This window comes from Pelodiscus sinensis, chromosome 12 (assembly GCF_049634645.1).
Source record: "Pelodiscus sinensis isolate JC-2024 chromosome 12, ASM4963464v1, whole genome shotgun sequence".
Taxonomy (NCBI): Eukaryota; Metazoa; Chordata; order Testudines; family Trionychidae; genus Pelodiscus; species Pelodiscus sinensis.
In genome coordinates this window covers 43,710,189-43,738,025 of record NC_134722.1, presented here as the reverse complement: position 1 = coordinate 43,738,025, position 27,837 = coordinate 43,710,189, and the positions used below count along the sequence as shown (strand labels likewise).

The following is a 27,837-nucleotide window of genomic DNA, read 5'->3' as shown; positions in this document are numbered from 1 at the left end:
GCCCGCCCCCAATCTTGCTCAGCCACGAGCCTGCAAGCTGCTGCGTTCTTCACCTGAGGTGCTGCACATTCTGAACTCCCACGGAAGTCAGCAGGAGTTGCGTGCACTCAGCACCTCACCAGGGAGGGCTCTTGCCTCGTGTCAGCGGCCTTTCTTCTCCTTCCCACAGGCTCACTGGGGCTGGCAGGAGAGCTTTCTTCTCTGCCTCTCTTGCCATCTGTTTCCCTCACAGCTTCTGCCCACTCTCCTGACCCAGACTTTTCTTTTCTCCCGCTGCATCTCCCAACTCCTCGCGCTCTGGTTTACTAAACTCTCCAGCAGCCTTATTCCATACTCCCGAGATCTTTGGGATTCCTTGTGTGGGGAGAAGGTGCTGGGCAAATTAAAACGGCACCATCAAGAGCTGAATCTGACCTTGTGTGTTGTGTTAAGTTATCTGGCCTAACAGACAGCACTTTTCTTTACACTTCCCCACCACAGTCTCTCTGGTTCCTATATGGCAGGCTTAAACGCAGCAGCTCTTCCTGAAAGCCTCTGAGTAGCATAGGCAGTAACAAGGAAAGACCAATATGCCTCCTCTACAGCCATTTTACAGAGGCCTTTCAGGCTGGGCAATATCCCGCCGAGAGAGGTGTTGTTTTTGTTTTTACATAACTTGTAGTGGGAACAGAATGTACCTGGTTAGGCTGCAGGGGAAACATAACTCCACATTCTCTCACTGATCTGTCCTTGGGACTTAATCTCCGATCTGTTATCGCAGCCCCGATCAGTCACTGGAAGCCAGTGATTCTGGTAACGGGCACTTGGATACGCCTCCAGGCTATTCTTTCCCATAACCAGCTCTGGGTGGTTCAAGCCAATTAGTTTTCCTTGTGAGTAATTGATTAAGTGGGGGGCCAGTTGGTTCGTTCTGGTTTTGCTGCGTATAAAGTCTCCATACTCTCCTGTGCCACCTATAGCATCGCAGGCTCGTCCTCCCTCGGCCAAGAAAGACCCAGGCAGAGCGAAGAGCAGGGAAGAAATGGCGGAGTTGCCAGTCACAGAACTAACTCTCGATTCGGCCCACTCCAGTGGCAGGTTCACCATTAGCACCCTGATCAGCACCGAGGACAGCAGCAAACCTCACTACGGACAGCCTGATGCCGGTGACACTGTCCATCCCAGCCATCTCACCCACAGCAGCACTTTGTACTTGAGGACCTTTGGCTACAACACCGTGGATGTTGTGCCAACTTACGAACATTACGCCAACACAAAAGGCGCAGGTGAAACCCATAAAGTTAGGCCCACCCTGGCAGATCTACATTCTTTCCTGAAGGTAAGTTATGGAGCGGGACTGTGTCTAGCATCAATTTATTGAGCAGGGCTGTGGTCTTTGTAGCAATGCTCTTTCTGTCCCTTCAGAAGAAACACAGACTTGGAAATGCACCTTCTGCAAACAGGTCATAGAAAGTCAGGGAATGACTGAGAACCATGAGTGGAAATTGTGATCTGTCCTCAATGTATAACAAGCAACAAAGGTGAAATCTGATGCTTTAGGTCACTGCAAATGGTTCTCCAGCTCTGTTGTTGACAACTGACAATTTGTGAGCCCTGTTTCCACCAGGAGAAAATGTTGGCTATTGAAACTTAAATTTCAGGCTGACAGATCAGTTTGTGGCTCTGTCAGTTTGTGCCATTGCCATGAGTGGTCAGAAGTAAGTCGCCCTGGTGTATAGGCTGGCAGGTGGATATTGCTCTAACATGCCTATTCCCAAACTGTAGTACTAGAACCTAACTACCCGCATGCTCTGCAATATTCTCCCATCAATAACATTCTGCTGCATATGAGGAGGAAGCCGTTTGGCTTGCCTATAATAACACGTCCTGGCTTTTGTCACGCTAACGTACAGTGAAATCTGCCTCCTTCCAGCTTTGGATTCGACTTGGTCCAAAATATCCCATATCTGATGCATATTTCAGAGCATGTTTTCCCCTCAGGCATGGCAAGAGAGGGGCTGGGGCGGAACTGTAATTGTGTTACCGTGAATGTATAAGTTGTCCCAAGAATGTGTATCTAGGTGCCTCCGTTTTAGCATTTGTATAAACAAGTAAACAAAGAGAATAATGGCCAGTCCAGGGACTTGCAAAACTCAGTTGCTCCTTAACAAAGCCAGGTGGGAGAGCATTGCCCGCAAATCTGCTTGGCACATGCTGGGGTGGAGTGACGTCTCCTTCCTTTTGCTTTCTTGGGGGGCGAATGGGAAAGCTGTTGAAGTCCATCTGCACAGCTCTTCTCATTTACCTTTGCCGTGCAGCAAACGGGTATGTTTGTGGGGGGGTTATTTTCAAGTGAAATTAGCACTGCTGAAAGCTCCCAGCTTGATGCACCTAGAGACTCAAGTCCTGGATTTATCCAGCAAACAGAATGACACAGGCAGGGCAAGTTTTCCCTAAACTGCCCAGAATATTGTACCCCTTACCTGGAAGGGCCGCCTAAAGGGAAAGAGGGCTCATGGGCTGGAAAATCTCCTGGGTGGTCATGGACGTTCATTCATTTCAAACCAGATGTTTCAAGTTCTCTTTGGGAAGGGTGTTCCAGCAGGATACAGCCTCAAGCAGGAAAGGGCTGCAGAGGTGTGTGAAAAGGCCTGTGTGCATCCTATTGAGAGTCACTCTGTTGCTGTTGTCTGGGTTGCAGGTATTTTGCTATCTCAGCACTCCGTGGACAAGCAGACGATGGGCTAGTTTCTCTGCAGTTAATTGTCAGCATGCTCCTGGGGCTTATTTCCCTGTGACACTTGCCATCACACTTCCCCAAGATATTTGTGTTGTCCTCAGGAGCGGCCCGAGGTCGGCTGCAGTAGTTGGCGCCCTGGGTGGGGCGGCGCAATTGGTGCCCCTGCCTGCACGGCCATCAATGGCCGTGACATCATCACGAGGCACCCTGGCGCCCCGTGATGTCATCATTGGGCGCCCAGGCCAGCGGCGCCCTAGGCAGCTGCCTAGCTTGCCTAGGCTCATGGGCCGCCGGTGGTTGTCCTTATACCATGGATGAGACTGCCTTGTGAAGCACCCTCTGATCTCAGTGGTTTTCCCATGTGTCCTGCCACCTTTACCCAGGGATTGGTTTTTTAAAGTATTTCACACCTAGAGATGCTTATGGAGGGTTTCAAAAGCACCCAGGCACCCAAATCCCACTGAAATCACTTGGGGTATGTCTACACTAGCCCCCTAGTTCGAACTAGGGTAGCTAATGGAGGCATTTGAACTTGCAAATGAAGCCCAGGATTTAAATATCCCAGGCTTCATTTGCATGTTCCCGGGCGGGCGCCATTTTTAAATCCCCTTAGTTCAAACTGACTGCTCGCGGCTACACACGGCAGTCAGAAGTTAAAGCGAACTAAGTCCTTAGTTTGGATTAACTGTTACTCCTCCTGCAATGAGGTCCAAGAAGCCAGGATGTGTTATCAGCTTCTCCAGCACGTCTTGGCCGCCCAGGATTGTGCAAAGATAAATGCGTTCAAGACTGTGAGGTGCCCAGATCCTATAGTGGTGGGGGCCATGGCAGTTAAGACAGACAGCTTGTGAAAATTCTCATTCATAGTTCCATATATATAACTAATTGGGGGGAAAAAAACCAGGTTTCCACTTCCCAGCTCTGCTACTGTGGCTGTAGTAAGGAGAAGTGCTGGGTACAATCTGGGTACCATTGCTAGTTGCAAGCTGTGGCTGACGGTATTTGAAGAAGCCAGGAGTGCATCTCTGCTTGTGGGTGTCATTCTTTGTAGAGCAGTGGTGTGAGCTGAAGCTGGGGTTCCCTTGTGCTCGCTGCTGAGAGACTATTCCTGCCCCAACAAACCTTGTGAACCCAACAGCCCTGCTTAGCTCCAGAAGTGATGTTCAGGGTTACACAGTTCTGATTGGGAGTTGAAAATTGACAAGATCTACTATGTTCCCAGACTTCTTCCTTGCTGTGCCACCTCTATGCCCTGTAGTGACTTGATTTCTCTCTGCATCCCTCAGTTGGACAGTGGCCGTCTCCACGACCCAGTGTACGAGCCCCAGAGAAGTAGCGGCCTGAGTGATGAAGCAACTGAGGAAGACGGTGGCGAGGGTGGGGCAAAGCCTCCAGGAGAGCCTGTCCGATTCGGATGGGTGAAAGGGGTGATGGTAAGTTGCTTTTTCTGCCGACAAACTGGAAGGAAGTGTACTGGGAGAGCTTGCCAGGAGCGCCCAGGCCTACGCAGCAGCAAGATGGCCAGCTCCTGCCACCATCGCTCTCACCAAGCTGCAGCTCACTCTTCAAGTCATCCCATTGACTCCAGCGGCGCTATCCCCAGGGCAGGGCTTGGGCTTGAAAGTCAGCACCGCGCATTTCTCCTCCTGGGGTCCAATTTGTCTGCCTTAGCACGGCTCAGCAAGACTCACCTATGCAATCCCGGTTCTCACAGGTCTGGGGCGACCCATTCTACTGAGCAGTGTGAGGGCTGGGGACATTCAAACTGGACAAATGGCAGGTGATGTTGGTAGGCCAGGGGGATGGGCCCGGGGGTAGGGCATGGGTCTAGGACGTTAGCAGCCCGGCTCAGTTTTGTATTCTGCTGCAGGTATTCGGTGTGTTGCACAGAATGATTTGCCTCGGTTTCTCACCTCTCTGATGGCGAGAATAGCACTTTGCCTTGCTGTGAGTGCAAGCACATTAAAGATTGTGAGGTGCTCTAGGACTATGGTAATAGGGCAAGAGGAAGATGGATTTGAAGGGAACATTTGCACAATTTGTGCACAACTACCAGGTTCCAGCCTGCTGCATCCACTTATAAAGAGAAGGGATTTTTGCAATAAACTTAGGGAGGTGCAGTAAAAATGACCAAGCAAATGGCTAGGTGAGGAATGGGAGGAGAAATCCTACTGAGACTATTTCCATAGCTGTCAATCAGATGCCCTCATCTAGAATAGTCTGTTCCATTCTGGTCATCCTATTTCAGAAAGTGCATGACAGAAGGGGAGGAGGAAGTGTCAGAAACCAGTGATGAAATAATTAGGGGAATAAATAGGCTTCAATAGGAAGATTGAAAAGATTTGGTCTGTTCTCCTGGAGATAAGACAGATCAGAGGAGTATAATAAAAGTACACATACCAGTGAATGGTCTAGAGATGGTATTTCAGACATTTCTATTAACCCTCTCTAATAATACAAGAACAAAAGGGAAATTCAATGAAATGAAAAAGGGACATATTAAAATGATGATAAAAAGAAAAGCTTTTATATTTTTACACAGACTGCACTATGGCCCTGTGGAACTCACTGCCACAAGGTATCAGCGTACCAAGGTGTAGAGAGGAGGGACTCAAGGCATTAGCCTCCTCCCTGGGAGACTCAGATTGAATCCTCTGCTCCCCTACAGAGTGTGTGAGCTTGGGGAAGTCACCTTGGCTACTGCTGCACCCCAAGCAAAGGGTGTGATTCCCCTGCTTACGTACATATACATGTGCAAGGTCTTCTCAAGCCAGCGTGAATATAGATAGCAGTGTAGCTGTGGTAGCATGTGTGGTGGCAGCACTGAAGGCGCAGATGAGGTATGCTGAGTACATGTCCACCCATCTCAGGTTCACACATTTCAAGGTCAGGTGGGCCCACTGTGCTCTTATCGTCTGCCCTGCTGGCTAGCACAAGCCACAGCTCTTCTGTGGAATCCTCCTTTGAGCAGATCTTTTAGAAAACCCACCATGCCCCCTCAGAAGTGCTCCAATGATTCACGACCGTCGCTGTTAGAGACACACCCCTTGTTTCCTGTCTGAGCGCTTGGCCACAGACTTGGCACGGCTCAGCTGTGTGGCATGAGCTTAGGAGGAAACTCTCCCGTGGGCAGGTCACTCCACTTCAAGGATCGCCAGAATTGGCCACAGCTGCAGATAGGATCCCGGACTCGAGGAACCATAGGTCTGAGCAGGCAATGCTGCCGTTCCTCCAATCACGCGTACTGCTAGCTCTGCAGATGGGATTAACGCGGCTGTTTTCCTTCTAGATTCGTTGCATGTTGAACATCTGGGGTGTGATTCTCTATTTGCGATTGCCCTGGATCACTGCCCAGGCAGGAATTGGTAGGCGCATCTCTATTCTCTATAGTTTTACTAGCAGCAATTGTATGTGCTATCACTTGTGTAACTGCAGGCACTGACAGGGTGCTTGGCACTATACACGCCACAAAGTCTCTCCCTTCCTGGAGGTCCTTAGACCTACTTTTGAATGGTGTTCAGGAGTCACTGTGCTTCCATTGCAATGCCTAACTGATTTAGGAGCCCAAATATAAGTTTCTAAAGTTATTTAGGCACTTAGGAGCCCAAAGCCTGTTGATTTGGGGATTTTAGCTCCTAAGTGCCTACATCTCTTTTGAAAATCAGTTGTAGACTCCTGAATCGGTCAGGCTTTGCAACATGTAGCTCAGCAACACCTCAGACCTTTAAACGTGTCCATGGGACAGCAATAGAGATGATGGAGTAAGGATGGAGGCAGAGGCAGAAGCAGTATGGAGACTGGGCTCAGCAGAGAAGACATGGGCCCTTCTAGACATCCTGGAAGAAGTGGGTTGAGGAGAGGGTGGGGCAGGGATGGTGGTTGGTTTGGCTTTCTTCAAACAAAGTGAAACTTATTCCTCTTCTCTGCAGCACTCACGTGGCTGATTATCTTCATGTCTGTGACAGTAACGAGCATCACAGGCTTGTCAATCTCTGCCATCTCCACCAACGGCAAAGTGAAATCAGGTAGCACTTGGCTCCCGTTTGCCTTCTGTGGGTTCCCGTCTTCAGCTCCCCCCCAAGTCCCTCACATTCTGGGACTTTACATATGAAGCTTTGCTCTGTCTTTGGCAAGTGCCATGAAAAAGAAAGCTGGATAAGGCCTCTTAGGCCATGTGGTAGCCCGTCGTCTCTGCTCAGCACAGGACTGTTCCCTAGATAGTGCTTGATGCATCTCAAGAAATTTTGGAGGCTCGGCTTGCCAAAAGATCACGAGTATGATGATGAGCAAAGTACCTGAAAGTAACAGGATAGCAAGTAAGGCCAGGCATCACCTCTGAACCCATCAGAGCTGGAACACAGTGTCCAGTTTTGGTGTCCAAACTTCCAAAAGGATGTTATACCATTGGGGAAGGTTCAGAGAAGAGTTTCAAGAATTCGCTTGTGAGCTGCAAACCTTGCCTTGGAATGAGAGACGTAAGGAGCCCCATCTAGTTAGCTTGCCCAAGACAAGGCTACGGGGTGATTTAATCATGGCCTATGGGTAATTACAGGGGAGAGGATAATCTGCTCTTCAGTCTAACGGGCAAACAAAAACCAACCACCCAGGTCAGGAAGGTGACTAGTCAGCAAAACTCAAGCTGGAAAGAAGAGGCCACTGCTGAGGAATGATGAGTGGCCATCAGAGCAGCTCGTCAAGTGATGGGGCGGGTTCTCGGTCCCTCAGAAGTTTTAGAAGGGCACCCAGGTTTGATTGATGGGAAATGCTGTAGCTCAACCACAAGTCATTGGGCTTGATTCAGGAATCCCTGGGTTACGTGAGGGGTGCAACCAGAATTTCCCTACAAGGGAGCTCAGGCTCCCTGCTAAGTAATAGAAGCCACATCCCAAAAGGTGCACGAGGTGTGTCCCCCCTCCCCACCCCATTGCATTTCCACGCAGTACATGTAGGTCCTTACCAAGTCACCAGGGGTACGTCTAAACTACATGCCTCCGTCGACGGAGGCATGTAGATTAGCTAGATCGGCAGAGGGAAATGAAGCTGCGATTAAAATAATCGCGGCTTCATTTAAATTTAAATGGCTGCCCCGCTCTGCCGATCAGTTGTTTGTTGGCAGATCGGGGCAGTCTGGACGCGACGCGCCGACAAAGAAGCCTTTCTTGATCGGCACAGGTAAACCTGGTTCCACGAGGCATACCTGTGTCGATCAAGAAAGGCTTCTTTGTCGGCGCGGCGCGTCCAGACTGCCCCGATCTGCCGACAAACAGCTGATCGGCAGAGCGGGCAGCCATTTAAATTTAATCGCGGCTTCATTTCCCTCTGCCGATCTGGCTAATCTACATGCCTCCGTCGACGGAGGCATGTAGTTTAGACGTACCCCAGCTGTCCTTCTGCAGGCAGCGGGAGGAGAGCGGAGCCCGGGAAGCAGGGAGCTGGGAACGGAGGCAGGAGGGGAGAGGTCCTGGTTGGCTCTGGTCTCTCTCAGCTGGTTTTGGTCTCTCACTGGAGGTGAAGAGTAGAGGTCTTAGTCAGTCCTGTTATCCCCAGTGGGGCAGGTCCCGGGCAGTCCCTCTCAGGGCCAGTCTTTGGAGATGGGGGAAAAGCGATGACAGAGGTGATCAGCCCCTGACTGGAGGGGAGGCGGCTCCTCATGAGGCCCTGGCCCCCAAGGATTCCCCAGGCCCAGGGTCCTGGGCCACCATCTCCTCAAGCTATCTCCTCCAATCTATTCTGCTTCTGTACCCGCTCTGGAAGGAGAGAGAGCGGCTCAGCAAGGACAGTGGAGTCTATGATCAAGAGGGTAACACTGTCCTGGTAACTCTGACACATGAAATCTCTGACATGTTAAATAACGGCTCAGCTTGTCTTTGTCTTAGCCGCGCCTCGCTCCCTCATGCCAGCTTCTCGCAAGTTTGCTCTTGTCTAGTTCTAAGTCATGGTCCCAGTCTCCCTTCAAACGCTTCCTTCTCCCAGGCAGTGACTCTGTATGAGCACAAAAGGAAGGCTTTTCATGAGAGATGGGCCTGAGCCAAAACCCCAGATCCAGACTTCCCTGAATTCCCTGATGGCCAGACCCTGATAAATTGCCTTGTAAAATGTTGAGCATCTTATCCTGTCTCCATGTGTCATTGACACTTCCCGCACACCGTGCATGGCTATAGGTAGGCGTCTGTAATTACTTTGTTAAGGGCCCGTGGTTCAGCGTGTGGTCACCTCGGCTGTGTCTAGACTGGCAAGTTTTTCCGCAAAATCATCTGCTTTTGCGGAAAAACTTGCCAGCTGTCTACACTGGCCGCTTGAATTTCCGCAAAAGCACTGACGATCTCATGTAAGATTGTCAGTGCTTTTGCGGAAATACTATGCTGCTCCCGTTGGGGCAAAAGTCTTTTTCCGAAAAACTTTTGTGCAAAAGGGCCAGTGTAGACAGCAGAGATTTGTTTTCCGCAAAAAAGCCCCGATCGCGAAAATGGCAATCGGGGCTTTTTTGAGGAAAAGTGCGTCTAGATTGGCCATGGACGCTTTTCCACAAATATGCTTTTGCGGAAAAGCGTCCTGCCAATCTAGACGTGCTTTTCCAAAAATGCTTTTAACGGAAAACTTTTCCGTTAAAGCATTTCCAGAAAATCATGCCAGTGCAGACGTAGCTCTCTGGTACCACAATGCTGCTCCTGCATGTGAAGTATTCAAACAGTGGAATGTTTCTGGCTTATGTCAGGTGGCACGTATTTCCTCATCTCAAGAAGCCTCGGTCCAGAACTGGGTGGCTCCATCGGTCTCATATTTGCCTTTGCAAATGCAGTAGCAGTGGCCATGCACACGGTGGGCTTTGCGGAAACTGTACGTGACCTGCTCCAGGTAAGGACTCAGAGTCGTTTCGTGGTGTGATCCCCCCTCATTCCACCCACAAGCACCTCTATCCTGTAACACTGAAGTCCTTCTTAAAGGCCAACTTCTGCCATGCTCCCACAAGGTGTCTGTTGTACACAAAAATCCCACCCAGTGTAAGGTGCCCCCTTCTGAACGGACGCCACTTGTTGAATGTTGCTATAAAAGAATGATGATTTTTTTTATTTTAATAAGAAGTAGTATTAAAAAGCCCAGAGAGTCAGAGGTGAAATGCAGGAATCGGGTGGGTCGGATCAAGTCTGCCGTCAGCTTCTAGAACTGCAGACTGCTGACTTGGGCTTCTTTTCTCAGGAAAGTAACTCGCCCATTGTAGATCCCACAAATGATATCCGCATCATCGGGGTCATCACAGTGACAGTGCTACTTGGGATTTCCTTGGCTGGAATGGAATGGGAAGCAAAGGTAAGGGTCTGAATTGCTAGGATGAACCCAGGAATTTCCACACCACCACGCACCAATAGTCCAGTCCATCTAGCCTAGTATCTTCTCTCCAACAACAGCCAATGCCAGTTGCTTCACCCTCCAATAATGCACCTAACTGCAAGTTTCTTACCATCAGGGGAAATTCTTCCTGACCCACCCTGATGATCAGTCACTGCCCAGAAGTATAAGCATTGTCAGTTAGCATCTGCTTTTCTTTGGACTGTTGAAACTGCAGACACTGCTCTCATTCATACACTAGCCAAATCTCCCTTAAACCTTATCCGTGTGTTTGCCTTAGTGTTGCCCTTTGTCTTGTTCATTCATTCAGATGCTGGGGGTTCTGTTTCTCTCCTTTAACAAGCCACAAAAGCCTTCAGGCCAAGGAAACCTAGAGAGAAACAAGCACAGCAGATGGTGCTGGGCACTTCTCAAAGAATGCAGAGGTTACTTACTCTGCCCCACTAGTCAAAACGGCAGAATGTTCCTTCAGGAGAGCCTGTTGGCAGCTTTCCGGTTGGAAGATGGTGAAACTTAAGTAGAGCTGCCCACCTGTATGTTTCACCACACGCCCTTGTACAGCGTTTGCAGCAAGTACTCAGCCAGCAGATTGTTGAGTTGGTTCTTTTGCTCTCTCAGGCACAGGTGCTGTTCTTCATAGTCATCATGATTTCCTTCATAAATTACGTAGTGGGGACGGTGATGCCAGCCTCTGAGGAGAAGCAGGCAAAAGGATTCTTCAGTTACCGAGGTAGGTTCCAGTGGAGGCTAGAGGCAGCTGCTTGGGGGAACTCTTACCAATTCTCATGAATGGTCGGGAGACCCAGCATGAATGACTGAGGTTTGCAAGTCAGCAAACAGTGAAAAAAGGAAGACAAGCGCGTCCCCTGATGGAAGAGGAAGGATAACCCAGTGATTAGGGAGGAACTGGGACAGCCTGGTTCAATTCCTTGCTCTGCAGCAGACTTCCTCAGTGTGACTGAGGCAGCAGTCTCTGTGCCTCAGTTATCTGCCTGTACAATGGGGATCATAGAACTTCCCTCCTTCACAGAAGGGTTGTGAGGATAAATATATTAAAAGATTGTGAGGCATTTGTGTGCTCAAGTGATGGGGGCCAGACGTGCACTAGCCCCCCTCGGATGCATTTCCAGTGTGTTTGTTTACTTTGTCTCTAATGATGAGGGTAGAATGGGAACAAACCCACAGCCAGGGTTGCCTCCGGGTTTTTTATTCCACGGGATTCTTAATTACAACAGTGCACTGGGAAATGTTCCTCAGTGCACGTACCGCAGGAGGGAGCCTTGACGCTCTGAGATCTCACCATAATCTCTGCTCTGCCTGGTCAATTCTATGTGACTTGCAAGGCTTTTGATCAGCGTGGTTTTACTGTGCCAGCACGATTAGGGGTTATAAACAATGTACCTTAATGAACGTGTCCACGTGGTCACTTAACTCTCCGTGTCCTGGCCGGTAGGCAGCGTGCAATGGAAATGTATCTTGTTCGGGGCTGGAACATAGCCCTTCATGTTAAGCATCCCTGCTGCTCTGCTTATTCTGAGTAAGTTTGGCAGTGGAAAGGCTTCCAGAGAGACAATGACACTTCGATTGTTCTGCTGAATGTTTGCAAGATGCTGGAGGGGGGCCTACACAGAGGTGAATGCTTTAGCAGTGACCCTAGAACCAGGGCTGGCTTGAGCCATTCCTGCGCCCTGGGCAGCGGGTGTGCGATGCATGTGTGGCTCCGCCCATGGGTGCAGGGCGCATACGTGGCTCCGCCCCCCCGGCACGCTGTGCTCCTTACAGCTGTAATCGGGTGCGTGGTACCTGATGGCAGCTCTAAGGGGCGAATAGTGCCCCTTACAGCTGCTATCAGGTGCCCCCCATAGGTTGGCACCCTGGGAAGCTGCACGGCTAGCCCTCCCCCCCTTAATCCAGCCCTGCCTAGAGCAGGGGTGGGCAAGATACAGCCTGCAGACTGGATCTGGCTGTTTGATCTGGCCCATGGCCCACCTTGCTGCTCCTTGTTCCTGCCCCCCTCCACATCTTCCCCTGCAGCTGGGGACAATGCTGGCTCAGGTTTGCCCTGTTCCCTGACCAGGCCTCAAGGGACAGGAGAGCAGCCCAGACTCTCCCTCCTCCCCGGCTGATCCCACTAGGGCAGAGCTCTGCCTGCAGAGCAGAGACCCCGGCTCCAGTGTCTGTAACAGGGTTATGTATTGAAACAGTCACCCCCACGTGGCAGCCAGATGCTGCTCCAAGCAGGGAATACGTTAGCAGCCCGTGAGCTGAGTGTGAAATCCAGGAGCAAGGGGGGGGGGCGGGGTCCGGGCAGGCTGGGCAGGAGTCCTGGATGATGGACTCCACCAGCCCACAGCGCTCTCCCACAGTGGGGAAATGGCCATGGCAGCTGTGTGTCCTTTACGGGCAAGATGGCAGCCAGGTCGGCTTTTGTCCCCCACACCGGGCCAACCTGAGCGTGCGTCCACCGTCACAACGGGACGGGCGATGCTAGTGTAAATGACTACCAAACGTCGCGAGGTTGCATTTCAATAGCAGCTTGCCGCTGTGGCTACGGTTTCAACTATTGCCTTTAAAATGAAAGAAATGTGATTGAAATGATCCTGTACATTCGAATTGACAGGAAAATATTTTCCTCCTCTAGCGGATATTTTTGCTCAGAACTTTGTGCCAAATTGGCGTGGACCCGATGGCACCTTCTTTGGTTTGTTTTCCATTTTCTTTCCATCAGCAACAGGCATCTTGGCTGGAGCCAACATTTCAGGTGATTTGAAGGTATGTTTTTACTTCTCCTGGCCCACTTGGAATCACAAGGGCACGCGGCCCAGGCTGTACTCTATGAGCAGGTTGTGCTGATAAAGCGCTGTGTGTCAGAAAAAGGCAAACTCCCAAGTTGGCAACTTCCTTGATTGGCTTTTGATTTTGTAAATCCAAGATCTGGCACAGTTTGGATCCAGGTTCTAGGTTAATTGAAAAATGTTTGATCTATCTCTGTTTTAGAGCTGCCCAGATATTTTTACTTTCAATAAAATGTATCCAGATTTAGAAAGAACAGTAAAACAATTTTAAAAGCCTCAGACAAATGTTTTATTCAGTTTTGACCAGCAACAGAACTAACTGACATTTTTTAAAATTTTAACACGATTCCAAAAAATGTTCATGAATTTTTTTACTGCATTTCCAACTTTCACTACTCTTAGATTCTGATCCTGCAAGCTGCTCTGTCTGGGTGGTCTCCATCACCCAATGGCATTAGCTCAGGAGTCCAATTCCCAAAGGCTCTTGCAGGATTTAAGCATTAGGTTGCACAGTGATAGATGCACTACAAGACTCTAAATAGAATGGAACAGAATTAATACTGGGCATCCTACATTATTGCAGAGGAATGAACAGATTTTGATCAACCTTTGCCTATTCAATAAACTGAACTATTTTTGAAGTTAGAAAAAGTCTGATAAAATGAAGACATTTACACAGGTCTCTCCCCTTTCTGCCTGGGGCATGAGCGCCAAAATAATAGGAGGACTGTTCTTGCAGAAGTGTTGAGCTAGCTGCAGATTAGTCTGATCGGAAATCCCCCCTAAAAAGCACAGGCTCAGGAGAGTCCCAGCTCGTTTTACATCCCAAACAAATATCAAATAGTTTGGCTAAACCTCCAAACTGAATCAGTTCTAGATGGGCCCAGTGTTGATTTGGACCGGCATTCGGAACACTCCGAAGTTCTGAACAGGGTTGGATCCAAGCGCTTGGGATGCATGATACGTGGAATCACAGTCCTTCTTAAAGAGGAGCTGCCTTTAAAGGCATGAGCGACTAACTCAAGTCCGTATGCAGGAATTTGGGGGGGGGTGAGCTCTGGGAGGGGCTATTGGCTGCCCCACCCCTGTGGCCCAGCCGTGATCCCAGCCTCACTCCCGTGGGAGAAAGGCAGAAACAGCCCCAGCCTTCCCTCAGCTGGCTGGCAGCACGGGGGCGGAGGGGAGGTAGGCCGGGTCTACGCGCTGCCCCTGCTTTCTTCCGGCCAGCTGGAATCGGCCCCATAGCTGACCACGAAGACCTGGGGGAAAAGGGGAGGTGTGCATTCACACCCTTTGCACTCCCCCCATGTATGGGCCTAAAACGATAGACAAACATACAGGAGTCTTCATAGCTCAGCTCCCAAACTTCCCTTGTAATGACCTGCTGTATATTTGAGAGAGCCTGTCCGTGTGTCTGTTCAAGAACTCCTCCTGAACAGTAAGAGCTAGGGCCACCACATTTGCTATGCAGCTTCCTCTTATTATAACGTAAAGCAAGGCCAGGGTTTGGTTGTGCCAGGAAAATGGGATGTGCCCGGAATGGGATTGCTTCTCCGAAAACCATGCAGAAAAGAGAGACTCAGCAGGCAGGTGAAAGGGGACTGGCCGAGGGTGTGCCCCCCTGAGACTGCTCCAGCCCCAAGCCACCCACCGCCAGGTGCCCTTTAGGGAGTGGGGCTGTAGCTCCCCCCAAGTCATACAGGGGCACTGCTGGCTGTTCCCCTATGGCAGGGAGTGCGGGGAAAGTACACAGTTTGCTGCGTTCCTCACTCTGGCTGGGGAATGCCGGGGGCAGATAAAACTGGATCTGCTCCAGCAGGTGGACATGCACCCCTGCCCTGGCTGTGCCTGCTGGAGCTGCAGCAGCCACGGAGAGACACTTCTCACCTGGCCACAGGCTGCTGTGGTCAGAGGGCTGGGTTGTCCTCTCTCTCCAGGGCAGCCTGCAGACTGAACCCCAGCCCCGCCCCAGAGCAATGATTTCAATGAGCAGGCACGTTTTCATTTTATTTTCCAAAAAACACAATTTCCAAATAAATCCCCCCAAATTAATTGAGTTAAGGACCTGAGCGATGCTGGGTAAAGCTTTAGTATGTATATAAAGTTGAAGTTTAGCGCCATTTCAGGAGCCTTTGATCCTTACGTCAGGCTGGACAAACTTCACCTGTGCAGTTGATTTTATGGCTTTTATCTCATACCCTAACCCTTTCCTCATTTTAAACCTTAGTTCCTCCTGTACCATTGGGCATTCCAGGCTCTTTTACTGATCAGAGTCACTCGCTACTTGTGATACTTCTTCCCAGACCAGGCCAGTGCATTCAATATTCTCAGCCACCGTCACTTCAAGTAGAGTAAAACAACATTTAGTACCATGTTCTCTGAGATTTCCAGTGCACCAGCCCATCAGTCCCACTTCATCTCCAAACATCTAGCACAAAAAGGTGGGCTTTGCAGGCTGCCCGCATGGTAAGAAATCCAGACTCTGGATGCAAATATCAGACTGAAAGCTGCCCGGTGGTTTTGAGCCTAGGAGAGTTTTCTCTTCTTTTAGCTACAAAAAGGAAAGGTCATTTGACGGTGCCCATGAAAAGCTGCTGTGTAACTCTGTGGTTCCCTTCCCTAGGATCCAGCAGTCGCCATTCCCAAAGGCACACTGATGGCTATATTCTGGACTACGGTATCCTATCTGGCTATTTCTGCTACAATTGGTAAGCAACATGGATAGACTGAATCAAACGATGACATGTCCCTGGTTAATTAAATGCTTTCATGCTCATTAGGGAAAGGGCATAAGGAATCCTGGGACACAGGCCACCTTGAGTCAGTCTGGCTCCAGTATCCATTCTGATCCTGGCTGCTAGGAGGGGTGCAGGGTAGAGGGGAGGTAAATAGTAAAAAGACAGACCAATAAAATCATAGTTTTAAAAAAGATCTCATGATTTTTTGAGATGTGACTCAGGATTTTGGACCTCTTGGGGTTGGCAATACAGTTGTCTCCAAAGAATCCAACCCCGGTTTGACACTGGGCCCGGGATGCACTATCTGGTACAAGATGTTGAGAGTTTTAGCTAGCACTGGGTAGGTGCCTATGCAGCATGGACACGTCTGCTACAGTGGAAGGTTACTTAAAAACAAGGCTTAGTACCTGTTAATTCCAGGAGCACCTAGAAACCTGGGACTCTGGGCAAAACGAGGGGGCCACCATCTTGGTTGGCACACTGGAGACTGGAGACCCCTGATTCCTTTGCAGACTGCCCAGCATGGCAAGAAATTCAGACTCTTGATGCAAATATCAGGTTGAAAGCTGCCTGGTTACACAGGAACATTTGTTAAAGCCCATCTGGGCATCATGCACCACGTGGAAAAGAGAGAGAGATGGGTAGTGAATGGGAACTGCTCCCTTCCAGGTGCCTGCGTGGTACGCGATGCCTCCGGGAACTTGAATGACTCCATTCCTATTGGTTCTCTGGGCTGTGAAGGACTTGCCTGCAGCTATGGGTGGAACTTCACGGAGTGTGCCCAGAAGCAGAGCTGCCACTATGGACTCAGCAATTATTACCAGGTACTGTCACTCCCTGAGGCTCAGCGGCAGGGAGAAGACTCAAACTGGGTTGCTCACTTCGGCGTGGCATACAGGAAATCCTATATTGTTCATGGTGGGTTGTTGTCATCTCCCACGCCTGCCAGCCTCAGATCGAGCTCCCCTCCTGGCAGAAATATTAGTCATAGCCCAGAGCAGACAGTAGCCTCTGAGGGTGATCGGGCACTTTCCTGAATTGCTGCTTCCTTTCTTTTTAAAATGTAATTTACAATCACCGAAAAAGGGGTCATACAGATAACAGACTCCTTCACTGCACAGCCCTGAGTCATTCCAGAGCATCCTGTGAACAAGTTGTGGGCAAACAGCGTTTGGCCATGTAATCGAAGAGCGTATGATCATGGATACGCATGGGAGGGCTATGTTTAGCTTGCACGGACAGCTCAAATACTGGCATTTTGAATGCTGGACTTTGCAGTCATAATAAGGTTCTTTGGATGTAATGAGCTGTGCTCTGAGGAGCACTGAGTGGTGGCTGTGAGCATCGCAGGCTTCTGGTGGAAGGAGCACGGGCTGTCAGGTCTCTTCAGCATCACCTTCACCTTTCTCCTGCTGGTTTTGATGTAGAGTATGAGCCTGGTGTCCGGATTTGCCCCGCTGATCACGGCTGGAATCTTTGGGGCCACCCTCTCCTCAGCTCTGGCCTGCCTGGTCTCAGCACCCAAAGTCTTCCAGGTGAGAAGGTGCCATGCTCAGGGGACTGGGAAAAATCTGCAGTGTTGTCTTTGTGTGTCCGGTAGATACGAGTCCAGAGCCAGCTAGCATGTCGCAGGGATTTCAGAGCCCCCATGACAGGCAGAGTCTCCACCCCACGCAGGCATGGGGAGATCCACCACAAGCCGAACAGCCACCACGGGTAGGCCCCACCATGCATGACTAGAAAGTACTGGCTCTCTGGACATGTTCTTTAATCTGATACTTGTGACGCTTCTGTGGTGTTTGCCTGGAGCTTTGCCCCATCTGATCCCATCATGCAGTGCTGCCGGGGGATATGCACTGGGCTCGTCCCTTTGGCTTTGCTCTGACTTGTGTAATCCTGATGGACAGATTCTGTTCTCAGTTGCTCCCAGGCAGAGTCCTTCATCTCAGCGGGCTTGCGAGAGTGTAACTGAGACCCAATGTGGTTATTTGAGTAAAATAATAAAGGTGACATTTCCCGCCCCTCCCATAGTGCCATCAGTGGTGACAGCAGAATACAGCTGTACGAGGGGTGTTACCATTGGTACTGGGAGGAAAGTCAAGGTTATTACCTGCTTCAGGGGGTAGCTGAGTTAGTCTGTTACAGAAAAAAACAAAAAATGGTCTGGTAGCACTTTATAGACTAACAAAACATGTAGATGGGATCATGAGCTTTCATGGGCACAGCCCCCTTCTTCAGATGACCGGAGTTATGTGTTTAGGATGTGCAGACCCAAAATAAATAGGAGAGAGGAAAGGGAGGGGGGAGGGAAAAAAGGAGGGGAGTGGGAGACAGAGAGCTAGAGGGAATCAGTAAGTATCTGAAGATTGGCAGTTAAAACGAAGCAGATAAGAATCAAAGTCAATTGATAGTATCCTACCTGACATGGGAGTCCACACAAAGAGCTGTTTGCACCTTCAATGGCTGTTAAGTTGGTCGTGTCCCAACCAACTTTCATCATGATTGAGTCCGTTAGCATGTGAATTGAATTTGTGGATGAACTCTAATTCATCTGTGGATCTGGCTTGTAGAACTGGTTTGTGACAAAGCGAAGGTGACCTGACAGCAGGAACAGGCAAACTGGTTTTAGAAATACATCCACCCTCTAGGGTGAGGACTAAATTGTTCTCACTCTGTTGTAAATCTGGAGTAAATCTACTCAAGAACAAGGCTATGCACTGCACCAGTAGCAGTGCTTGGAGCTGAACCCTCATTCAATTGTTTCCCAGTTTTGATCTCACCACTAGTCTGCAATGCCTGTCCAGGAGAAGTGACGTGTATTTCTCTCCACAGTGCCTGTGCAAGGACCAGCTGTACCCGCTGATTGGCTTCTTTGGGAAGGGCTATGGGAAGAACGACGAGCCGATCCGGGGCTACATGCTGACCTATGTGATAGCTGTGGGGTTCATTCTGATCGGTATGTGCCTTGGGTTTAATAGGCTGCCAGATCCAGTAGGAAGCTTTCTCTTCTTTTTTCGACAGGCTGATTAATGAGCAGTGTGGTGCCCGGTGGCTGTTTCAGTCGTGAGCTGAACAATGGCCATAAGTTTTCTACATACACATCGCCAAAAGATACAATTGCCCTCTGTCAAAAGGTGCACTCAAGGTAGATTGTGAGAGCTCTGACATACACCTGTTTTCCACTGCGTGGGTTGTCTGGAATAGTTACTCCATATCTACACACAGGTGAGGGGAGATCAGGCCCACAGCCTGTTCCATGCAGATGAGGAATATATCAGATCTGGAGAGAGAGCTGTGTCAGTAGCGCTTCAAGACAATTTTGAGGGCTTAGAAACCTGAACAACCAAAATAGCACTGAACCTAATTCCCTCCCAGGAGTAGAGAGCTCAGTTGGGAGCAGAGTGAACTTGAATTTCCTAGGCCATGGCTGTACTTACCTGCAGATCAACGCTCCTGAGATTGATCTTCTGGCATTCGATTTAGCAGGTCTAGTAAGAACCTACTAAATCGAACACTGAGGGCGCCCTGTCGAGGCCGGTACCCTCACTGCTCACAAGGAGTAAGGGAAGCCAATGGGAGCGTTTCTCCCATCAACCTCCTGCTGTGGCCACAGCGCCAAAGTTTGAATCAAGGTTCGGTGACTCCAGCTACACAATACCATAGCTGGAGTTGCATATCTTACTCTGAACTTCTGCCCTAGTCTAGACCTGGCCTTACAGGTACTGTTGCATTAACCCCCAGGGGGAGAGGGGGCTGAGGGTAGGAGGCTTGGGGTTTGTCATATAACAGCCCCTGTAAGAAAATTAAGTGTGGGATGGAGTGCAGGGGGCTCAGGGCAGAGGTTTAGAGTATGTGTGGGTATGGGGTGGGGCTCAGGCAGGTGCTGAGGGGGTGGGAGGTGCAAGAGTCAGGGTTGGGGATGTGAGAGGGGCTCAGGGCAGAGGATGGGGGGGTGAAGGGTGCAGGAATCTGGGCGGGGGACAGGAGGGCTCAGGGGAGGAGGAAGTGCAGGGGGAGCAAGGGCACCCTTTAGGGAGGGTGGGGGGACTCCTATTGATCCTGCTTGTTGCTTGCTGTTCCCCTTCCATCACTGTCAGGGAGCGAGGGGAAAGCACCCAGCATGGGTCACTCACTCCTCTGCCCTGCCCCCACCAGCCAGGTGGGAGGGGAAGGCAGGGCCGTAGTGAGCTTTCCTCTTGCTCCCTGAGAGAGATGAAGGGAAATGGCAAACAAGCAAGGTTGGTAGGAATGGGAGGGAGGGGCCTTCAGCCCTTCTTGGCCTCACCAAAGGGCAGGGAGTTGGGGCAGTCCCAGACCCATGTGGGGAGTGCGTTAAACCACTAAGCCACAGCTGCTTCCTACCTGGGGTTTGACCTGCCGGGAAGGGGCCAGCCCTTCCCCACGGGCTTCTCGTCTGAGGGGGAAAGTCCTTTTGAACAAACACTCCGGGAAAGAGGACTGGAAGCCCAACCCATATGGACTGGCTCTGAAGCTATCACATTGGCAGGTAGCTTAGGAATCCCCGATAGCTGGAGCAATCGGTCTGGACTCTCAGTTTCTTCTTGGTTTTCACCTCCCTTCCCTTCTCCCAGGCAGAGTGGAGCAAATGCACTAATGAGCCCTCCCTCTCTTTGTTCTCCCTGCAGCTGAACTGAACACGATTGCCCCAATCATCTCCAACTTCTTCCTGTGCTCCTACGCACTCATCAATTTCAGCTGTTTCCATGCCTCCATCACCAACTCGCCAGGTAAGCGATCGCTGCCCTGGTGCTCGGTGGCTACCCCTGTCCTGCTGGCTTGAGGTAGTGTCAGGTGTCTCTGAGCTTGACAAGGCTGGAGGACCACTCTCTACAGCAGGGGAAGGTGGGGGTCCCAGCCCAAGGGTTTCATAGTAGAAGCTCTTTGAACTGAACAAGGTGATGCATGTGGAGGATCCCTAGCAATTGGGGTGGGGAGTATCTTCAGTTCCGAAAACAGAGCCTCTCGGGATGGGAAGGGTGGGTACAGGTGTCAGCTCCTGCTCTGAGGGATGTTAGGTTCTCTCTCCACCCCTACTTTGTCTCCCAGGGTCACAAAGAAAGCGAGAGCCACTGATTTGGGTACTAGCCTGGGACTAGGGCGATGTGGGTTCTGTTCCCCGCTCTGCCACATACTTTCCTGCCTGACCCTGGACAACCCACTTAGCCTCTCTGTATCTCAGTTTCCCCATCTATACAGTGAGGATACTGCATGCTCGTAACTGCTCTGCCTGTCAGGGGTGTGGTGAGGATCAACACATTGCAGGCTGCAATGGTAACGGAGGCCAGATAAGCTCTAAGGGGGAGAGCGTGCCCCGTCACACTGGCTCTGCTCCGAGGCTGAGCGACTCCTTCCCCACGTGGGAGGGACGAACTTAGCTGTGTGAGTCATTAATGTAGTTTTGTGTCATGGCCCTGCAGGATGGAGGCCATCGTTTCGTTACTACAGCAAGTGGGCTGCGCTCTTCGGTGCCGTTGTGTCTGTCGTGATCATGTTTCTGTTGACCTGGTGGGCAGCTCTGATAGCCATCAGCATCGTTGTCTTCTTACTGGGCTACGTGCTCTACAAAAAGCCTGGTGAGTAACTGGGGCTTCTTTCTCTCAAGCAGAAGGCAGAGAAGGGGCTGGGCTGAGAGAGCTGAAGGTCGAGGCCTATTGGCCTCAGAACAGGGCAGCATCAATGTAAGCTTCTGCCATGCTCTCTCTCGTGCCCCATATGGGACCTCTTGGAGCCTCTGCTAGGTCTCCCATAGGGAGTTGGTCAGGAGAGAGGTTTCTATGATGAGACGAGCATGCAATAGCCACTGAACCGAAACCCTCCAACTTGCTTCACACAAGCAACTCCGCAAAGTACAGGCAGGCTCTCTGGAGCAACCCTACAGGGCAAAGCAGTTTGGGCATGTCCCCAGCATCGAAGTGATTCCTGTTTGTGGTTTTTAAATGATTTATTGTGTTCCAAATGATTGTTCTCTCCAGAAGTGAACTGGGGCTCGTCTGTGCAGGCAGGTTCGTACAACTTGGCCCTGAACTATTCCGTGGGACTCAATGAAGTCAATGAGCACATTAAGAACTACAGGCAAGTGACAGTGCTGTGTGGAGGTTACTGGCCAGGCAGTCTGACCCTCATTCCAAACACAGAAGGGACTCATGTTTGAATAGGTCCCCTGTGTTCCCCTCCAAGGTGTAATTAGCCAACTGAATCCCAAACGAGACTTTACTGAGCTTGAGGAACTTTGTTTAATTTTCTGCTCCTCTCTGCACCTCAGGGTTGCAGCCAGGACCAGAAGCACAGAAGAGGAGAGTTGTCATGGTCTTTTCAGTCCAGCTAGACACAGGAAGTTCTTGCAAGGAAGCCTGCTGGCCCGAGTTCCCCAGCTCAGCTGTGTACATCCTGGTGGATCAGATAGTTTTGATCCAAGCTGCAAAGTTCTGTGTCCCATCCAAAAGATACTGCTCTGGTTGGGTGGGCACCATTAGCAGGCAGGGGGGCGGTGATCAAATTCCTGACAGAAGATCTCAGCAGCCACTTACTCTAAGGGTATGTCTACACAGCGGGGCTTAACTCGAAATAAGCTGCGCAAATTGAGCTATGTCAATTGCATAGCTATTTTGAAATTGGGGGTGTCTACACAGCACTTATTTCAAAACAGGGCACTCTTCCTCGGACTGCCCTTACTCCTCGTACAATGAGGGTTACAGGAGTCGGAGTAAGAAGTCCTCCAGCTTGACAGTATCTCGACACTATTTCAAAATATCTGTGTAGACGTACCCTAAGTTACCAGCCGTCTTTTCTTCTTCTCTGTAGGCCCCAATGCCTGGTCTTAACAGGCCCCCCCAACTTCCGCCCAGCCCTGGTGGATTTTGTGGGCACGTTCACCAAAAACCTCAGCTTGATGATTTGTGGAAACGTGCTGATAGTAAGTACTAGTGGTTCCTCTGCTCTCTGATACCTCCATAGGAGACACTGTCAGCAGTGCAAGGTGGGGTCTGCACCAACCCTGATCTGGGCATCTGCCTGCTCTGACAGGCATAAGAGGAGCGAGCTGGGTGACCAATAGGCAGGGCCCTGAAGAACAATATTGTTAAACGCATGGGGCTTGCTCTTCCAGGCCTTATGTACCCAGCACAAACTCTGGGGCTTTGTTTCCCCTCTGGTAGCTAGGACAACAGCTCTGCTGTGGCCTCCAGAGCAGAAGCTTAGTTCAAGTGGTGGAGACTTAGTTTTCCGCTCATAAAGTCCTGGGTTCAAACCTCATTAGTGGCCAAGGAATTGGTTCAATTTAAGTTTCCCTGAGTGAGAATTTCAGGATTTGGTGCCGTGACTTTGGAGGCACTAGCATGTTCACTGCTAACCTGCAAAGTTCTGCCACCATGGCAAAATGAACCAGCAATGTCACACCCTTCTGTCACAGTGCAGCTTGCCAAGCTGTCGGCATATTGCATGAGACCTGGACACAAACTATTCTTGACTTCCTAAGGAAATCAGAGTAATCCAGAATCAGGACACCCTAGGGATAAGACAAAGACCTGTCTCTTTGACAGATTATACCAACCTGATGATGATAAACTAAACCAGTAATCCAATGGATTGGTTCAGGTGGTGCGGGGTGGATGGCAGAGGTGTCACTGGGATACGATGGTTTGGGACCTTGATTGACGAGGTATTCCATAGTGGGAAGTCCATTCTGCAATCGCAGATTGTGTTTCAGTCCCCGTTCCTGGAGAAGGCAGGTGTCTTCATATAGGAGACGCAGAAGTAAATAGACAAGCCAGATTCTGGCTGTGATTTAAAAAATCGTTTAGGCACTATTAAATGACCCAGAAGTAGTCATATGTGGGTTAATTAAGCAATACAGTGACAGCATTGTCAGATGAAAATCAGCCATTGTTTTTGAAAGGGGACATTGATCATAGCATAACATTCCGTTCCTGGGAGTCCGTTCCTTCTGATCAGATGGCTGATGTTGATGTATGCATTTTTGCCTTAGGTGTAGTAGACTGACAGTTGCACACACAGAGCCTGATCAATGAGAACGTAATCGGTACATTGTATTACTGGCAGATGGGGATCTGTGGTCAGTTCTGGCTGTGCATGACCTTGGGCAAACCACTAAGGCTATGGTTTTCAAAGATGGATCAATACATGAATATGAGTCTATGTTCATAAAGTCCATCTTTAAAAGCAGCCAACGAAGCTGCATTCCAGACTAAATCATGAAAGCCTCTCACGGTTTTTATCAGGTCCTGTATTTTTACCAGGTCCTTCATCGGTATCAGGGAGATTTGGGCAGAAGTACATTCCCTCTGAAGCACCTGGCACCAGCCATTACCAGAAGGCAGGATGCTGGGCTAAATGAACCATTGGCCGGGCTGTGCTTCTGTCATCCCACGTACCCAGTGATTAATCTCAGATATGATTCAGGAGACTGTTGGAAATTGAGCTGCTTGGTGCAAAATAAAGCACATTAACGTATGGGGGATGAACTTCAAACCACCGGCTTGAAGTACTTTGTGCATTGCGAAGAGGCTGAGCTTTAAAACTGCTCTTGCGACCTTTCCTCCCACTCAATCCCAGGGGCCGTGCAAGCAGAAGATGTCAGAATCCAGGCTCACCTCCAATGGCCATATGAAGTGGCTGACCAAAAGAAAGATTAAAGCTTTCTATACGGATGTGGTAGCTGATGACCTGAGAAGTGGAGTCCAAATGCTTATGCAGGTACAGTCCTACATTGGCTACCGAGTCATGAAGGAGCCGCAGTCCCCTGCAGTGACTCCTGTGTCACACAATTCACTTATGCTGCTTATAAGGGGCCTTCAGCCTTTCCACTGAGCAGCAGTCCAGTGTTGCTGAGGCCAGTGTTAATTGGTAAGGGAGGGATTGTACACATGCCCCTCCAAGGGTATGTCTACACTAGCTCATTAATTCGAGCTAGGTAGGCAAGTGAGGCAACCGGAGTTGCAAATGAAGCCCGGTATTTAAATATCCCGGGCTTTATTTGCATGTTCCCGTCCGGTCGCCATTTTGAAATTTCACTAGCCCGAACTCTCTGCCGTGTGGCTACAGGAGGAGTAACATTCCACGAGGAGTAACCGTTAATTTGAACTAAGGACTTATTTCGAATTAACATTTCACCGCATGTAGCCACGCGGCAGTGAGTTCGGGCTAGTGAAATTTCAAAATGGCGACCGGACGGGAACATGCAAATAAAGCCCAGGATATTTAAATCCCGGGCTTCATTTGCAACTCCGGTCGCCTTGTTTGCCTACCTAGCTCGAATTAATGAGCTAGTGTAGACATACCCCAAGGGAGGAAGGGGTGTGAGGACTCTCCCAGTTCCCCTTCAAAGGCCTTGGACTTTGCTCTCTTTTACTGCAGCCCTGGAACAGGTGAATGGGGAATAAGCGGCTACAATCCTGGCCAATGTGATCACTTGCTATTGATCTATTCCATTGGCGTATTACCGCCAGCCCCCTGGAGCTGGGAGCAGGAGCTAAGATTCAGAGGGGTGACCTCCCTGGCATGATGCAGTTTACACACCACTCCTTGCTCAGAACTGGGCCGAGAGGGCGCTGTTCAGCAGCTCATTGTTTCTGTGCATGTGATGAGACATTCGGATAAGCTAAATGCACGTGCGTATGGCAGGAACCTGCGGAGAGTCCTGCTAACACTGAAAAAACCTCTTAACACAGGCATCCGGCCTTGGGAAGATGAAACCTAACATCCTGGTGATGGGCTACAAAAAGAACTGGCAGAGAGCGCACCCCAGGACTGTGGAGGAGTACACGGGAATCCTGCAGTAAGTTGGGAGGCTGGTTGATAGGAGTGTTGCCTGCTTTGCTTGCTCCCAGTTAAGCAGTAGGGCATTCTGGGTGAACTTGGCGACACTCAGGAAGGATTAAGGTCCCAGCCCACTTTCATGGCTATCCAACTTCATGAATCCACTGCGAAGTTTAGCACCATCTTCACAGTGGAAGGTCGACAGGAGCAAACGCTCCCATTGGCTTCCCTTACTCCTTGCAACTGCGAGGAGTACAGGCACTGAACAGAGGCACCCTCAGCGTTCGATTTAGTAGGTCTTAACTTGGAATACTTGGCAGATCCATGATTTCATCAATGTGGATAGTCCCGCCACCGATGCAGATCGCAACTTTTCCACGCCCCTGTTTTGTGCGGTTCTCATCCATGTTGCTCCATAAATCTTCCATAAAAGGATTCACCCAATGTGCTGGAGGCCTTTTTCTTGTTCTTTTTACGTCTCATGGATCCAATGGAGTAAATGCACTGTCAGTCTGTTGTTTCTGTCTTGCTACATGGCCAGCCCATCTCCTCTTCTGATCACACGTAACTTGGATGATATTGTTGACACCACTTCTTGCACGCAAATCGTCGATCGTAACATGCTGTAGCCTGTTTAAACCCACCATTCGTCTTTCCATTGCTCTTTGGGTGATTTGCATCTTTAATTCTTCTATACATGTGGTGTTCCAGATTTCACAACCATACTGCATTACCAGCAGGCTACTGGTGTTAAAGAGATGGGCTTTTGCGGTGGTGGAAAGTTTGAGATCAACAAAAGCACTACACAGGCTCCTGAAGGCAATCTAGCTCGACCTCCTCCTCCTGCTCAATTCCGGGCCCAACTCATTGTCCATCTGCAATGCTTGTCCAAGATATACATATTGATCCACTAACTCGACAGGCTGTCCATCCTGCTGTATGATATACGTTTTTCATCCACTTCGTTTTTCCAGTGTGGATGGTCAGGCCTCAAGGACACCCTCAATATGGGCATAGATCATTCTCATAAAGACCTTGTAAAGATGAAAAAGCAGCAGGCAGATGGGTCGATAGTTGCGAATGTCTTCAGCAGGAGAAAAGGTCGCGATCTCTTCCAATCTTTTGGAGTTCTCCCCCTTCGATGTATCTTGAGAATCTCTCACTAAGTACTTTTAAGAGTGTATCACCTCCCGCACAAAGTTCTTCTTCATGTACTTGGTCTAAACCTGCTGCTCTTCCCAATTTCATCTTCTGAAGGGCCGCTGCCACTTCTTCATGGAGCACATCAGGTTTGGGAGTGGCGGAGCCCAGGTACAATGGCTCCACTGCTGTTGTTGACAAAAATAGTTCACTATAAAAGCGCCAACACATTTGTTCCATTTCACGTCTGTTTGTCATTCTTTTACCATTTTCATCAACAAATGCGCTTGGAAGAGGTTGGCTTAGCTGGATTTCACGCCGAGCTCTTCGCAAACTTCTTTTCTCTTCAACTGCCTTTTACTGTTCTGCAAGGCAATATTGCTCATAATCTATCATCTTTCTCCTCGACTTTTTACAGACAAGCTTATACTCCAGGCCAGTATCACACTTGGCTGCCATCTCTCTCTGTTTAGCAAGAAGATCAAGCGGTTGCTGGGTAAGAAGGTTTCTGGACTCCTTAGGCTTCTTCATAATTGCAGCAGTTTTACATTTGTCAAACTTCGCTAAAAAGTGATAGTAGTTGGAATCAATATCTTTGATTTCATCCATTTCCTGTGACTCAGAGTCGACAGCATACTTAAACAGATTGAGTGGAACTGTTGTATCCGCATGCAGTGCCTAATTCTCGCCTTTATCCTTTCTGCCCGTATGTTTATTTTGACTCACTCTAACCAGTCGATGGTCTGACTGTACACAGATGACCAATTCTGAAATGACGGTTACATCTGTAACCAGTTGCCTCTTGTCCACCAAGACATAATTGATTTCATTTCTTATTATGTCATTCGGTGCTCGCCAAGTCCATCGCCTTCCAACCCTCTTCTTGAAGAAAGTGTTCATGATATGTAGACTTGAGGCTTCTGTGTAGTCAGCCGGTCTTGGACCTCTTTCATTTCTCATACCTGAGCCATATTGTTCGATGTAGTTTTCTCAATTTTCCCCTATAGCACTGAAGTCGCCAAGCACCAACATGTATGTTGTTTTAGTCTGAAGAATCCTATGAAGTTCTTCATAGGACCTTTCCACTTCTTTGTCTTCCACAGTGGATGTCAGTGTGTAGGCTACAATTATTTTCATGGTGGCCCATTTACCTACATTCATTGTGAGCATTCCAATACAAGATGATAAGATTATCCATGAAATTATGTTTTCTGCCACTTTTGGGTGCACAATAAATCCAGCTCCCCCGACTTTTCCTTCTGCTGCTCCCAGAAGAATTTATGATCCATCTTTCCATTTTGCC

The 27,837-nt window shown here is 49.6% G+C and overlaps 1 protein-coding gene across 1 annotated transcript in view; it reads left to right on the top strand.

Annotated features, from left to right (window-relative positions):
• The first annotated feature begins 930 nt into the window (after positions 1–930).
• The window catches only part of SLC12A3 (solute carrier family 12 member 3), a 39,243-nt gene continuing 12,336 nt past the window's right edge, over positions 931–27,837 (top strand). The window contains exons 1-18 of the mRNA XM_006114730.4: positions 931–1,318; positions 4,006–4,152; positions 6,009–6,084; positions 6,649–6,744; positions 9,435–9,574; positions 9,917–10,027; positions 10,685–10,796; positions 12,708–12,838; positions 15,485–15,569; positions 16,269–16,423; positions 17,027–17,134; positions 18,432–18,555; positions 20,246–20,347; positions 21,038–21,193; positions 21,593–21,692; positions 22,422–22,533; positions 24,192–24,332; positions 25,307–25,413. Of these exons, the coding sequence (XP_006114792.2) occupies positions 1,022–1,318; positions 4,006–4,152; positions 6,009–6,084; positions 6,649–6,744; positions 9,435–9,574; positions 9,917–10,027; positions 10,685–10,796; positions 12,708–12,838; positions 15,485–15,569; positions 16,269–16,423; positions 17,027–17,134; positions 18,432–18,555; positions 20,246–20,347; positions 21,038–21,193; positions 21,593–21,692; positions 22,422–22,533; positions 24,192–24,332; positions 25,307–25,413 (2,300 nt within the window). The 5' untranslated portion in view covers positions 931–1,021. The remainder of the gene's footprint in view (positions 1,319–4,005; positions 4,153–6,008; positions 6,085–6,648; positions 6,745–9,434; positions 9,575–9,916; positions 10,028–10,684; positions 10,797–12,707; positions 12,839–15,484; positions 15,570–16,268; positions 16,424–17,026; positions 17,135–18,431; positions 18,556–20,245; positions 20,348–21,037; positions 21,194–21,592; positions 21,693–22,421; positions 22,534–24,191; positions 24,333–25,306; positions 25,414–27,837) is intronic.